The following is a 13,246-nucleotide window of genomic DNA, read 5'->3' on the forward strand; positions in this document are numbered from 1 at the left end:
TGTGCCTTGGTAAATGAACTAATTACTCTGCGTCGTCACTGCCAGTTTTGCTTTTGCTCCGCCTGAAGTCAGTACCTCTTGGAATCTGGCTGCAATTTCAGGGTGGCTGCAAGGGCGTTTCAAGAAGACATGTTTCTGGACAAAAGCAAAGTCTTAGAATATTCCAGTACACAGTTAGCCTTCTCTCTTCCTCTCTCCTTTTTTAATAGTGTATGTGATATACTGTGAACTTTTTTTTTTAGCTTACTAAATGGGTGTCAGTGGGGAACAGATACATTTTTTTCCTCTTTACAAATGAAGTCATCTGAATTCACCAGATCAAAAAAATGCGAGTCTCCTGCTCAGTTCCAGTGGTGCTGCAGAAGGACAGGGCTATAGATTTTCCCAGGAGTGTGGAATAATTCACCAAGCCTGCTCGTTATTCATATAGACAGTGCATTAATAATATGGGACCCTGAGATCTCTTCTTATCTAGGCCGAAGCACAGCTAGAGGGATGAGAAGCTGACTCCTTGGATTTCAAAAAGCATTTTTTCCCCCCTTTCTTCAAGAAATAAGAATTGATTGAAAGAATTTTCACAGAGTAGGAAAAAAAAGGCTTTCTGGTGATACCACCTAAAGTACACATTAGATAAATAGAAAACTATTGGCTTTGTGACTGTGAACCGTTCTCACTTGATGTAAGTGCTGATAGATACAGGATTATATCTAACAAAGCATTTACTAAGGACCTGACCCAAAGTCAATAGGAGTCTTTCATTTGACTCTACAGGGCTCGAATCCTGCACTCACTCCAGGGAGAGCCAGGCAGTTTCTGTATTTCCCATGCCCATCTCTTAGGTGATGCGAGCTGGGGTAGCACGGGTGCTGTGGGAGGACGCGTGGGCTGAGCACCAGCTCAGGGACCCTCGAGGGGATATGCTACACCTCTGTTCTGCATCTTATCCATAATTTAAAAAAATAAAATAAATTAGCTTATGTCAACAGCGTGGCTGCACTTACTGTCTGCCCAAGGAGTGGGCATAGCAGGTATGAACTTTTCATTTGCAGGTCCTGGGTGAGAGGAGGGAGGGCAAAGGCCAGCAGAGGGGACATGTGGTGATGAAAGCTGTCCTCTCTCTGCTCCCACTATTGCACATGGAAAAATAAGGATACGCAGTACCAACCCTCCAGTAGCATGACTGGAGAGTTGTGTGGTGCTGGCCCAGAGAGGCATTAAAAGTCACGGTGCTCCCAATGGACATTAAGACTTGTGTGTAGTTTGTTAATGCTGTCCTGACAAAGTCTGATGTAAATACAGGGGGCCACATGGTGGCTAGTGATGGATAATCCTCAAATTAACAGAAATCTGAAGTAAGTACATGCATGTTAATATTTCATATATTACAGAATTATTTGAAACTTGATGGGATCCAAAGCCAGCCTGGGAGAAAGGGAAATACTGGATTAATTACATTTTATTGTTCTGTATCAGTAAGTGATTTCCCTTTCCCCTGATGCATGACTGGTGTAAAACAGGACAACAGCAGACCATGGAGAGTTAGAACACTAGTCCTGCTGCCTGAGATCCAATGCATCTGATTCTGTGTTGCAGACAACATGGAATCAGATCATCTCAGATCTTTGCAGAGGCCTTTCTTACAGGAATAATTTAGAGGGAGAGATACTGCACAGCATTTTAGTAGCACCTTCCTTTTTCCTCATTGGTTTTGACCAGTGTTAAACCCACCTCATTTCCTAAAACCACCGGCAACATGAGCAACCTGCATTAAAGTTCATTTTGAATTCAAAAGCCAGTGCAGGTGCTTTTCTGTTATTCCATACCCTGTGGTCCAACAAATTTCACAGATAATAGTGCAAGAAATATTGAGGTTGCCTCTGAAAGAGTTTAAAAAAGACTGGAAGAAGACTGAAGAAAAGGGAACAGAAAAATTCAAGCATTAAAAAAACCCCGCATGTCTGAGAGCATCATTGACTGTAACACAGTAAACTTCAGTATAGATGAACAAATTATGTATTATTCAAAGGCCTCAAAAGAACACACAGACATAACCACCTACTGACTGTACAGAACCGTTCAATACCACTATAAATGATATGGTACAAAGCACATTATTCACAGTATAAAAGTGACAGTATTAAAATTATAAATATCTTGTATTCCTATTACATTTTTATAGCGATCATATGAAGTATTAGGATATTATCAGAGCTTTTCTGTTAATATTTACTCAGTAACCCTGTAGACTCACTGGCCTCTCTTCCCACCTTCTTCATGCTGACTATTCGTGACCAGTCCTGTTTACTGATATCCTGGAAGGAATGTGAGCAGCCACTGCAAAGTGCAGCGGAAAGTAAAAGTCTTTATCCTTACAGGGAATGGGAAACTTCCAAATAGCAGAATTTTCACATGCTTTCAACTAGAGTGTAGAAAAGGTGGAGACTCCCACATCCACTCAAACATGTTGTTTATACTGAGTACTAAAATGAACTGCTTAAAAAAACCCAAAACAACAAACCAAAACAAAGAAAAAATAAATGAAGTGGCCACAAGACTGTTTTGCTAATGGAAGCAACCGAAGAAAACTGCAAGTCATCTGTAGACAATCCATAAACAACCAAAATAGAAGACATAAGTGTATTAATTCACTGCTGCCACTTGCTGATTTTTGCTCTCTAGCTCACACAGCCAACTTTATTCATGCCACAGAAGAAAATCTTAGCCTATTCAGAAAGGTGACATCAATTTTGCAGGAAGATCAGGTCATTGAAGAATGAGAGGTGGACATTACAGCCCTGACCCAAATATGACAGTGTTGGTATAACCTTTACATTTGATACTGTCACAACAAAATTATATTGAAGTTATGAAATCCCTTATGATGCCAAAATGTGGTAAAACCACCAAACCTGGAGCAGTCTACAGCCATTTATTTGAAGAAAGTAGCTTGGGTTGTAAGAAAGCAAAAGCAAAAGCTAAATGGCTTTTCAGGGGGCAGTGTGAATGCAAATCCCTCAATAATATTTAAATATTTCAAGAATATGCTGCGTACATCTAGAAAAGGTTCAAATAGCAATGTTAAAGGTATTTAAAAGTCACATTTTTTCATCAGGGTTTCACTATGCTCAGTGTGTTCCATACTGAGAAGGAAGATGGGGCAGTAGAAGAAAGCTCTGACAAAGTGATGAACAAGATTAAGAATATCTCCACATTATGCATGAACAATAGAAGAAATCTTGGTCCCATTTAATGTAAAAGATGTACTGGGAATGGTGAAAAAATTCTAAAAAAACAAATATCTATTTAAAAAAAGAGAATTATATCGTGGGTGTTTTTTGTTTTAGTGGATTCTTTTAATTGTATGTGGAATAACAGAAAATTAACTTAAGAAAAAAATGACTAAAATTTTGGAGCCACTGACTGGTATTTATTTACAGAGGTGAACAGATTTTCCAAAGGATGTGGGCTTGACACCTGAAAGGACAACCGTCATGTGCCCACTAACCCTACCAGGAGGATGCAAGAGGCATTGCTGTAAGGAAGCAGAGGACGTTACTGGGAACATCTCTCTTAGATAACCACAGTACCAAAAGAAGAAACAGGTTGACAAAGGAATAAAACCTCAACCCACAGTAGAAATCGTACTAGCCACGCGACAGCTAGCAAGGGGACAAATCCCAGCTATTTGTGCTGACACCTCGCAGGCCCACAGAGCCTACTGCAGAGGGAGGAAAGTTTGTGGGCTTCTGAAATGGGGAAGACAAGCTGTTTGCAAGCATATTGGAGAGGGAAGGTGCAAATTCAGAAGCACGGCTAAGAAACTCTTGCCGAAATAGCCTGCACATCACACAAAAAGTGCCTGCAGTAACGGGAAAAGGAGAGAGAGCAGGTCCATCAAAGTGTGGAGCTAGAGGGGTCTGCATGCTAGTCTGAGCTGCAAGTTCAAGCCTTTTGCTGGTCCTGGACACCTCTGAAGTGTGCGGGCAGGACGGTAGATGAGGAGTTGCTGGGTACGTTCAGCCAGCCAAGGCACACGCTGTGTCCAACGGCTTTGCTGGGGAGTAGGTCAGTAACTCCCTAAACTGCACAGGTCCCCTCTGCTCTGGAGGCAGGGGGCTGGGGATGCCCTGGATGTGCTTGACACTCCTTTCCCCAGAAAAAGGGACCCTGCCAAGCTGCTGTAGCACAAATGAAATAAATCCATTCGGGACTTGCTCTGGAGAGGTATTTGGGCAAATGGAGAAAATAATAACAGGCATGACGGAGAGCTGAACAGACTGATGCCCATGGTATGTGCTACTGCCAAGTGGCATGCAAGATAAATTGTAGAGAGGGAAAGGAGCATTTGAAACCATCCTTCAAAAAAAAAGAAAAAAAGACCTCGAAGTAGTGAAGGGAATCATGGAAGTAAATGTGCAACAGAAGAGGCAAAGAAACAGAAACTGGCATCTCTGTTTCATGACAAGATTTGGCTTTTGTTTTGCTCTCACTGTTGCTACTACATAATTCATTGGTGACTGAGGCAGGTTTTAGGACAGTGTCTACTGAACGAACGGCAAGGAATAATTTATAACTTCTGAGGCTGCCACAGCCTGGCCTCACTATACTGCTTTAAGATGAGGCCCCAAAGAAAAAGTTTGCTGGACTTGGCAGAAAGTGATGCTTGGGAATACACGGCAACCTCCTGCCCCTCATAGAACAGATAACACATACTCAGCCTGAATTTCAGCTCATTCAGGAGGAGGACTGCATACGTGAGTCCTATGTACTATGCTGGTGTGCTACCCATGATGAGCTCTCCCAACAAGAGGACAAAAGGACCATTTATCACCCCTGACACTTATTAAAAAGGTTAAGCTGACTCCTATGTATAATTGTATTCTCTCTTAAACAGAAAACAAAGCTAGCTCTCCACACAGTCCCACCCAGGCAGCCCAGTTGTGTCGTGGAGCAATGGCTGGTAGAAGGCAATGCAATCTCTCCTCTGTAACGTGAACTCAAACTGGCAAAGCATCATCCTTGATGAGGTGTTTTCTGATGAATTTGGACTGAGAAACACCAAAAGCTCGATTCTGATCCCATTAAGTCACAGTTTGGCCAATGCTATAAACAGAACAATGCTGAGGTTCAGTTTGTTTTATACACACTACTAAATAGCCATCAGGTGGGGGTGGGTCGAGGCAGTAACCAGCCACAGATGGGAGTCAAACTGCTTACATGGGATGTCCCAGTCCTTGTCACCTCTCAAAGGTGATCAGTCTGTTCGGGTGTGAATACACTGCTGTACCTGAACACCCATGGATTTTTAACTAATGGACCCAAGCAAGCTTGAAATCGTATACAATGTGAAATTAAAGGGTCTTAATCCCTTCAGTATGGTAGGTAAAGAAGGTAAAAAGTTACAGATGACCTTCTGAAATGTCCTCATGTACAAAAGAAACAGCAAATCCCAAAGCTTTGTGTGAGTTAAAGTATTGACGTCAATGGGACTCCCATGGGAAGTTTGGGGAGTTTGCCTTAGCAAGAACAGAACCACTAAATAGGTCAAAGTTTTGACTTAAAACAGGTCAGTATGTCAAAAGTCACAAAGCAAAGTCTGGGATAAAACAAAGGCCAAAGAAAATGCCCCTTCTATTAATTTTTACGAGCAGCATATTGGGCTTTTGAACCGTTCACCAGCCATCTACAAAAGAAGCTATGGGCTGACTACAACAACTAAACTTGAAAGGGGAAGACATTCCTTTGTAGTTTGCGTTTGCTGACTTTGAAGTCACTGTGAGTCTTACCAGTGACTTCAATAGGACTAGCTTTACACTTTTATATTAGCCATTGTTTTATCCTTACTCCTTTCAAAATTCCAGACAATAACATTTCTTTTTATTGTAATCCTGACAGAGCAATTAGGCTTCAGTCCACACCTGCACCCAACTTTTTTCTTAACACAGCATTCTTTGAGCTCCTCTTCTCTGAACAGAATTATGAGATCTGAATTAATGGTGTCTCTCTGCTCTATCCAGTGCCTCTGTTTTTCACGACCTGCTGAAGAACATGAAATTCTTCAAGGCTTGTACAGCTGATCTTTGGTTAAGACCAGCTGTAGGTTTCACCTACAGTTTTATGAGTGTGCTTAACAGAAAAAGAAAAGCTTCTTTTTATCAAGGTGATTAAGCAATAACAGAATGACAGAATGTGGATTAAAATGTAATCATTCACAGGTGCATTCATAACGTGTTTTGAGTCACGAGTTCAGAAGCTGAGTTCCATTCCCAGTCCAACAAGCTATGAAATACTGCCTCATAATTTAAAAATTTGAAAGTGTTTTTGAAATAACAAAACATTTTCTTTCTATCTTTAATATATAAACCAGATACATACACACCGCAAATACTTGCTGAGAAAACATGAGGTTCTCACCCCTCCAAGGCATCCCCCATCTCTCATCTTTTTGGTGTTGAATGTGCAAGCCTCAGAGCTTTGTCTACACAGTCCTCCAGTCCGCAACACCCACCGATACTCCTGTCTAAATTTGGGCTGCAACTGGACCAGCCCCTGCTCCCTTGCTAGTGCCTTTGCAGCATGTGATTGAGGAAAAGTACCCAGAAGAAACCATTTTTTTGCAGTGTTTGCTTGTATAACTCCTCGCTCTCACTCCCTTGGGGGGAAGCTGAATGCCAAACGACAGACCCAAAGAGAAAACGTTGGGTGCTTCCAAAACCTGCAGCTACTCTGTCAGCCCTGGAAGTCCAGCCATGGGAAGGATGAGGAGACTCCAGGGCAGAGCCCACCTTGACTCTAGCCAAAACAACCCCTGGCTCTTTGAAACACCTTTGGGCTGTGGGGTGGTATAAACAAAGGCACCAGGTGTTTGCCATGAAGAATAGCCAGGAATTTTTATGAGATACTCCGTTTCACAAAGCTGCTGCACAGAGGGATTCTGCAACACGGAGCGGCTTGTTTGGGAAAGGTAACTAATGGGATTAGTAGCACTTACTCCCTGTCTTCTTAGGCGATTTATGTTTTGCTAAGCACTTCCAAGCCACGGTTCTCTCCCCAGTTGCTGCATGGTTTCACCTTGCAACGGTGGCAGGGGAGCCCAGAGAGGAATACACGCTGCGGACCTAGACCCGATGTGAAACCCACACAAATAACATGGTGTTTTTCCTTCAGCAAAAAAATCCCCATGACAAGAAACACCACCAGTGATTTCAAAAGAGAAGGTTTTTTCCTAGCTTTCTGTAATGTTTGTTACAAGACAGGACTACACGATTCATTTATTTATCTTTTTTGCCACTGACTTTTCAAATGGCTAATTAAATCAAAATGAATGGCTGTTGTCCTTTGAAATATTTATGAATCAAAGCTAATGTGGCACCGGGGGGACCTGCGAAGTGACACAAGGGATAATTTTGTCCAGTTATTTATTAAGGGCTTGATCCTGCCACAGAATCTGTTGTTCTTATCTAAGTGCCTCTACCAAATGCTATACTCTCATTTTTGCGAGTAAATCTTAACTTGACACAAGTGCACAGAACCATGCACTAAAGTAGCAGACAAGGTGGTGTAAATGTATACTTAGGCTTATAGATTTTTCCTTTTTGTTAAATAGAGAACACAACAAAGTTCCTATGCATAATCTATAGATTTAAAGCTATTTACTGGATGGTACACAAACAGAGACATATATACAGGAGGAGCTACTTGCCATCAACACAGGAAGGTCTGTTTCTTGTAGTCCCAGCCACTTTCCCAGGTAGACAGGAGCATTTTACTGTTTGTGATCTTTCCTCAATTCGATTCTTATTACAGCATCTGTGTGCTGCTATAACTTCACACGTTCCTCCTTCTGGCAAAAAAGAAAAAAGAAAAAAAAGAAAAAAAGAAAAAGAGAATATTGACACTCTGATTAGGAAGAGCAGCAGCGGCTAATCAAAGCACCCAGGCGTGCTTCTCTCTGCGTCTCTGCACGGCTTCTGTACAGGTGGGATTACAACGCTATTTCTCCCATTATGCGTGCTCCTGAATAAGCCGGGTGCTGCTATAATTCAGTTTTAATAGGAAATGTAGATAAATGCCCCTTTACAGTACATATAGCTTGCCTGTCTTATATTAGAAGCTTCTCTGACATCAGCAGAATTTTTGGCCTGAAAATGAGTGCGTGAGGGTCTGGGCCTGAAGAAACGTAGGTTACACACTACAGTAAATGTGCAACAACTGTTGGCTGATATTATGCTAGTCATATTGGAGGCTTCTTTCCCCAAATACTCTCTCGTACAAGGACAGGGGCTAAGGAAATCCATCTAGAAATAACCTTTTTTCTCCAAATATTTGATTCTATGACAGTACTCAGCCCTTAGGGAATGACAATCAGCCTCGCCAAGTTACAGGACGGTCCAGCAGCACTCCCCTTTGCTACCCCACTCACTAAATTGGCAGTTTTAAGGCAGGAAACATTCCCGTTGTGTACAGGATCACCAGCCTTAATTTGTCTTCTCCGTAACTGTTCCTTACGAACATTTGCAATAGTTTGATTAGGTGGAGAATGCAAAGGAATGATAGACAGATAGATGGTGGCTTAGGGTTTATGAATACTTGGTGTTTGCCCCATATGCTACACCCAGAAAGAAAGTGTCAAGTGTGTTATTCCCATTCACCTTAGCAGTGCAGTGCGAGGAGATGAGACACCACAGTGGGCTAATGCACTGCCCAAGTAATTTCTCGATTCCTCAGTTCAGATTGTATTTAGCTCATAATCACCAAGTATTTAATAGTGCCAGTCTGCTCCCTACAGATATTTGGCTTCTTTATGAAATTGCGGCATAAATTTGGCAGGATTTGTTTAAACTTAGTATGAAACATCATGCACAGACTACTAAAGAGCAGGATGAGTAAGAAGGTTTTCTAGAAAAGCATTATTATTTTATGCCACTGTGAAACGCTAACTGTACATTGCTTTTACTATAGCATAAAAAGCGTTATTCCTGTCTTTGCCTTTCACTCTTTTTGAAACAACTTTTGAGAGCTTTTGAACACTACAGTAACCCTGCAGCCAGGTTGGAGAATAAGCAGTGTGGTGATGCTGATCCACGTCCGGCTGTGAACAAGGGATTTTGGAAGAGGTCTGGGAGTCCAGTGGCATCTCCCTCTTACCTGGTGATTCTACATACGTGACATTTCTGCAGTGAAGCGCTGGGGTAGGTGGGCAGGGAGGAATCTTCCTTGACTATATGTTGTTAAGGTCGTATGGTGGCGTGCCATAAGGTGTACCTGCAGTTTTAAGTGGTGCGACAGCTATCAATGAACAGGGACTCCACAAAGTGTGGAATTGTTTTGTAATATTAAATTTTCAAACCACTGACCTTCCAGGCTGAGTCAGTGGCTGAAAGCCTGTGAATGTCCATTAGGGTAAATGAGCTTAGGTTGTGTGGTCGTAGGGTTAAGCACTGATGAGTTTGCAGGGATGAGACAAGACTAACTCTGCAGTAAACATTTAACTCATCTGGAGAGAAATGCTGTTTCATGTATTAGTTATTAGGTACATTTGGCCTGCTGACACAAGCTTTTTGAAAGCCAATAGGTGCCACAGAAGAGAGATCCCAACAATTCAGAAAGCCGTCATCTGACAAATGGTCTTTTAAGTGTCTCTTAGGAGTAAGAGGAATTGTGACAATCAACTCAGCCCCAAATGCTTGTATTTTTCTATGAAGTAATTCTTCAGATAAACTCCCTGTTCCCTCATCCAAATCGTATTGAAAGCAATGAAAAGATTCTCACTGGTTTAATTCATCTTATGGTCATGCCCTAAGAGAAGAAAGATTTGTGATTTTATTGATTGCAACCTCAACAATAAAGATAATGTATGCAGTAATAAGCATTTCTAATTTTAGACTACATGGACTGTGTGGTAAATATCTGTGAATAAGCTAAATGCTTAATTTTCTCTATTAATTTGCTGTATGACTACTAATAACCACATGAGCTAGTCTTGCTTATTTGGTTATCTATTTGAAATAATGGGTTGTGGTGGATGAGCTTTATAACACCTTTAATTGTTATGTGGAAGCTCAAGTTGCTGCAGCAATAAAGAATTTAACTCAAAGTGTATAGTTGTTTAGGAGTGGCAAAATATAATGAAACTATAAAAGCAATGAAAAAACACTTTTTTTACCACTAGACAGTTAAGTACATTAATTGGAACTTTTATCTGCATGGTCTATAACTGTCATGCAAATAATAATAATAACAACAGTAATAAAAAGACCCTTCTTAGTGCTGACACAGAAGAAAAAATCCATCTTACATGGAGAAAGTTCTGCATGATACACACCTTCTTTTCCTGGAAAATTTGTTATGTGGGATTAGATTTTTCCATTAAAGCATGACTAGCCTATGAATGACTACTGGATAGCATTGCACACAATGTATTTTGCTGGTATATATTTTGCCAACCATGCATGTACATGTTAGACTTTTTAAAAGCCATATACAAAATAGGAATAGATAGAGGTACCCAGACAAATACAAATGGACACAGTGAGGCTAGGAAAAAAACTCATTGAAAAAGCAAACTCTTCATTATGTTATTCACAGAAATATATAAACCACAAATATACTAGAGGGGGGAGGGCAGAGGTTCAACTTAAATCTCTATTTCAGCTGTACAAATGAGGAAACAAGCTAGAGTGGGGAAAGGAAGATGAATCAGTCTTTGGTTTCCACTGAAAAAAATTTTAACATGATCAGATGTATATGTGAAGTAACTTTTTATTCTGTAATTGTTATTTTTTATTTCCAACTTTAATTTTTTTAGGGGGGGAGGAGGGAGAGCGCTAAGAAAAGCTGTAATACCAATATCTGAGGATTTCTGATCACTGAGCCAGTGATTTTTTTCTCAGTGGTTCTTCGAGATTATGGAAAGACCTGGCAAGATGTTGCAGTGCTGGGAGTCCTGAAAAAATGTGAATTATTAACCTGATAGGCTGTGAGTGCAGCAAAATTTTGAATCCTTGTCAAGAAGAACAGAAAAGTCTTTTTTGGAAGTTTATGGTCTATTGAGCTAAGGTAGCTTCTGGCTTTTTTTCCACAATAACAGCCTCATCTAAGTCATTCAAGTCAATAGGGGATTTGCCATTGATCTTAAAAGGAGAGGAAAGGGCCCTAAAATCCTCTAAGTAAGTGTCTTCTGAATGTTTTGTTGACAGTTACATTTCATGAAGTGGCTGCTTTATCCACCTGGTAAGAAAAACAGCTTATGCTTTTTTAATTCCCTCCTGCCCCAAGAAAAACAGAAAAAGATTAGAAATAGGAATAGGAATGGGAACTCGCAAATCAGGAAAGCTTCAGTGGGGAATGAAAATGTCCTAACATGGCTTACACCCTCGCCACACCAAACATTAGCAGGATTTGATAGTAAAAACAGCTGATCCTTTCTGAACGCTCAGTTCACAGGATGCGCTCAACTTTGCACGAAGGAAATGTGATGCCTACCAAAGCAAGAGGGACAGAACTGGCTGCCAGGAAGGGTTCTGGGCTGTTGAAGATGGCAACTATCTGTGGCATTATGGCTCTGCTCATATTTCCCAGCCTTCTGGAAGTCTTCGTTCTCCATAGGCTTAAAATACAAAACTGTAGAAATTACGTATCATTCTTACTGTAAAAGAGGGGTAAGTGTTTGTCACTCCTGCAAATGGTTTAATTCTAATTGGAGGACACTAAACTGCTGAAATCATATTCATTTTTGTCCCTGTTTTAAAGCCACCTTGAGTTTACACACCGCAGAGTTAAATATTTTATCGTAAGCATGAGCTTACTGTATGTGGCTGTGATTTAAAATATCTAATCACCTATAGGGTCTGAGTGCATGCCTGGCAGAAGCCAAAAAACCATCTTCTAGTCTTCTCTGGGTTTTATATCTCTAGCTGAGAGGTAATAATAACAGCATATTTTGCACTTCAAAATTATAACTTGCCTCTGTATTCTAGCCAAGCCTGAACTTATCAGTAAACAAACATAAAAAAGGCAAACAGCAGTACTGATTTGTGTTATACATTGTGGAAGTCATTAACTATGAGTCAGGTAGCAAAACTTATACGTTCTCTCTTTGACAGTGATGACAATTTAATAGTATTTGACTCTGCTGAGTTACATGGAGCATCCTGCAGCAATGAGAGAGGTTGTTTATCAAAATGATAAACATGTTTTCATTTCCTCCTTGGCTGCATGTATGTGATCAGAAGTCTAAGGCCATCAAGAATTCACTTATTCTGGCCACCAGGCAGACATTAAGCTATTCAGGACCATCTGTGCTTGAAATGAGTTCCACTTAATGGACCTTCCTAGGGCAGGTCAGTCATAATGAATGCATGTGTGCATGAATGCATGAGCAAAGCACCGCTTAGGTGAGACTTCTTGGGTTGTTTGGCGGAGGCACAGACGGTTGATAGATAAGATATGCCTTTCTTTTTGGGGTCATACGCCCAGTGATTTTAGAATTCAGATCCTCTGTTACATTTGCTTCTATCTCATCATTGATGCACCACGCAACCTAATCCAGTTGAAGGTTGTTGTAAGAACTTGTTCGTGTTACTTGCAAAAAAATAAGTGATGCCCAAACAACTTCATAGGCTTTGCTGGTCAAATTCTGCCCTGTGTTACACCATAAGCAATCCACCATGGGAATACGAGCAAAGGAAATCATATGGACCAATTTTATCAACATTTCCAGACAGTTCATTAGGACTGTTACTGGGTTTGATAGTTCTATTTATACAGCTTCAGCTAGACAGTCTATGTTCCAGTGTTATGATCCTGTCTGTGGTCATATACCCATATGTTATTCTGATAAATGCTTAAGTATATGCAGATGTTGCTAGACCTAGGAGATCAGAGAAAACTTCAGACAGAATTAAAGTTCTTTAGACTTCCACCAAATGTTTAACAACATGACAGTAAAAATTCTTCAGACACTTGAACACCTTCTGAAAAAGTGCTTACAGAAACTAATGGGTAAAAAAAATTACACCCTTGCCACCTCATGTCTTTATACTTAAATCCCACAGAAAGAAAAGACAACTCTGTGATAGCCATTTTTACACTTGCTGAAAAGAATTCAGGTTTGGGGGCTGCAGTTTGAAGAGTCTGCAGTTTCAATAAGCTTTGGAAACTTCCCAGGTGTAATTAATACATTCATAAGCTTTAATCAAAATGTTTATGCCAGCTAATGTGCCAGAACTACAGACTACACTGCGCT

At 40.6% G+C, this 13,246-nt stretch overlaps 1 protein-coding gene across 1 annotated transcript in view; it reads right to left on the minus strand.

Annotated features, from left to right (window-relative positions):
• Positions 1-13,246, minus strand: part of FAM19A1 (family with sequence similarity 19 (chemokine (C-C motif)-like), member A1) — a 229,098-nt gene that overhangs the window by 38,918 nt on the left and 176,934 nt on the right. Inside the window, exon 3 of the mRNA XM_010570801.1 lies at positions 7,703-7,843. Within this exon, the coding sequence (XP_010569103.1) occupies positions 7,703-7,843 (141 nt within the window). The remainder of the gene's footprint in view (positions 1-7,702; positions 7,844-13,246) is intronic.

Source organism: Haliaeetus leucocephalus, unplaced genomic scaffold, assembly GCF_000737465.1.
Source record: "Haliaeetus leucocephalus isolate CR32 unplaced genomic scaffold, Haliaeetus_leucocephalus-4.0 Scaffold2, whole genome shotgun sequence".
NCBI lineage: Eukaryota > Metazoa > Chordata > Aves > Accipitriformes > Accipitridae > Haliaeetus > Haliaeetus leucocephalus.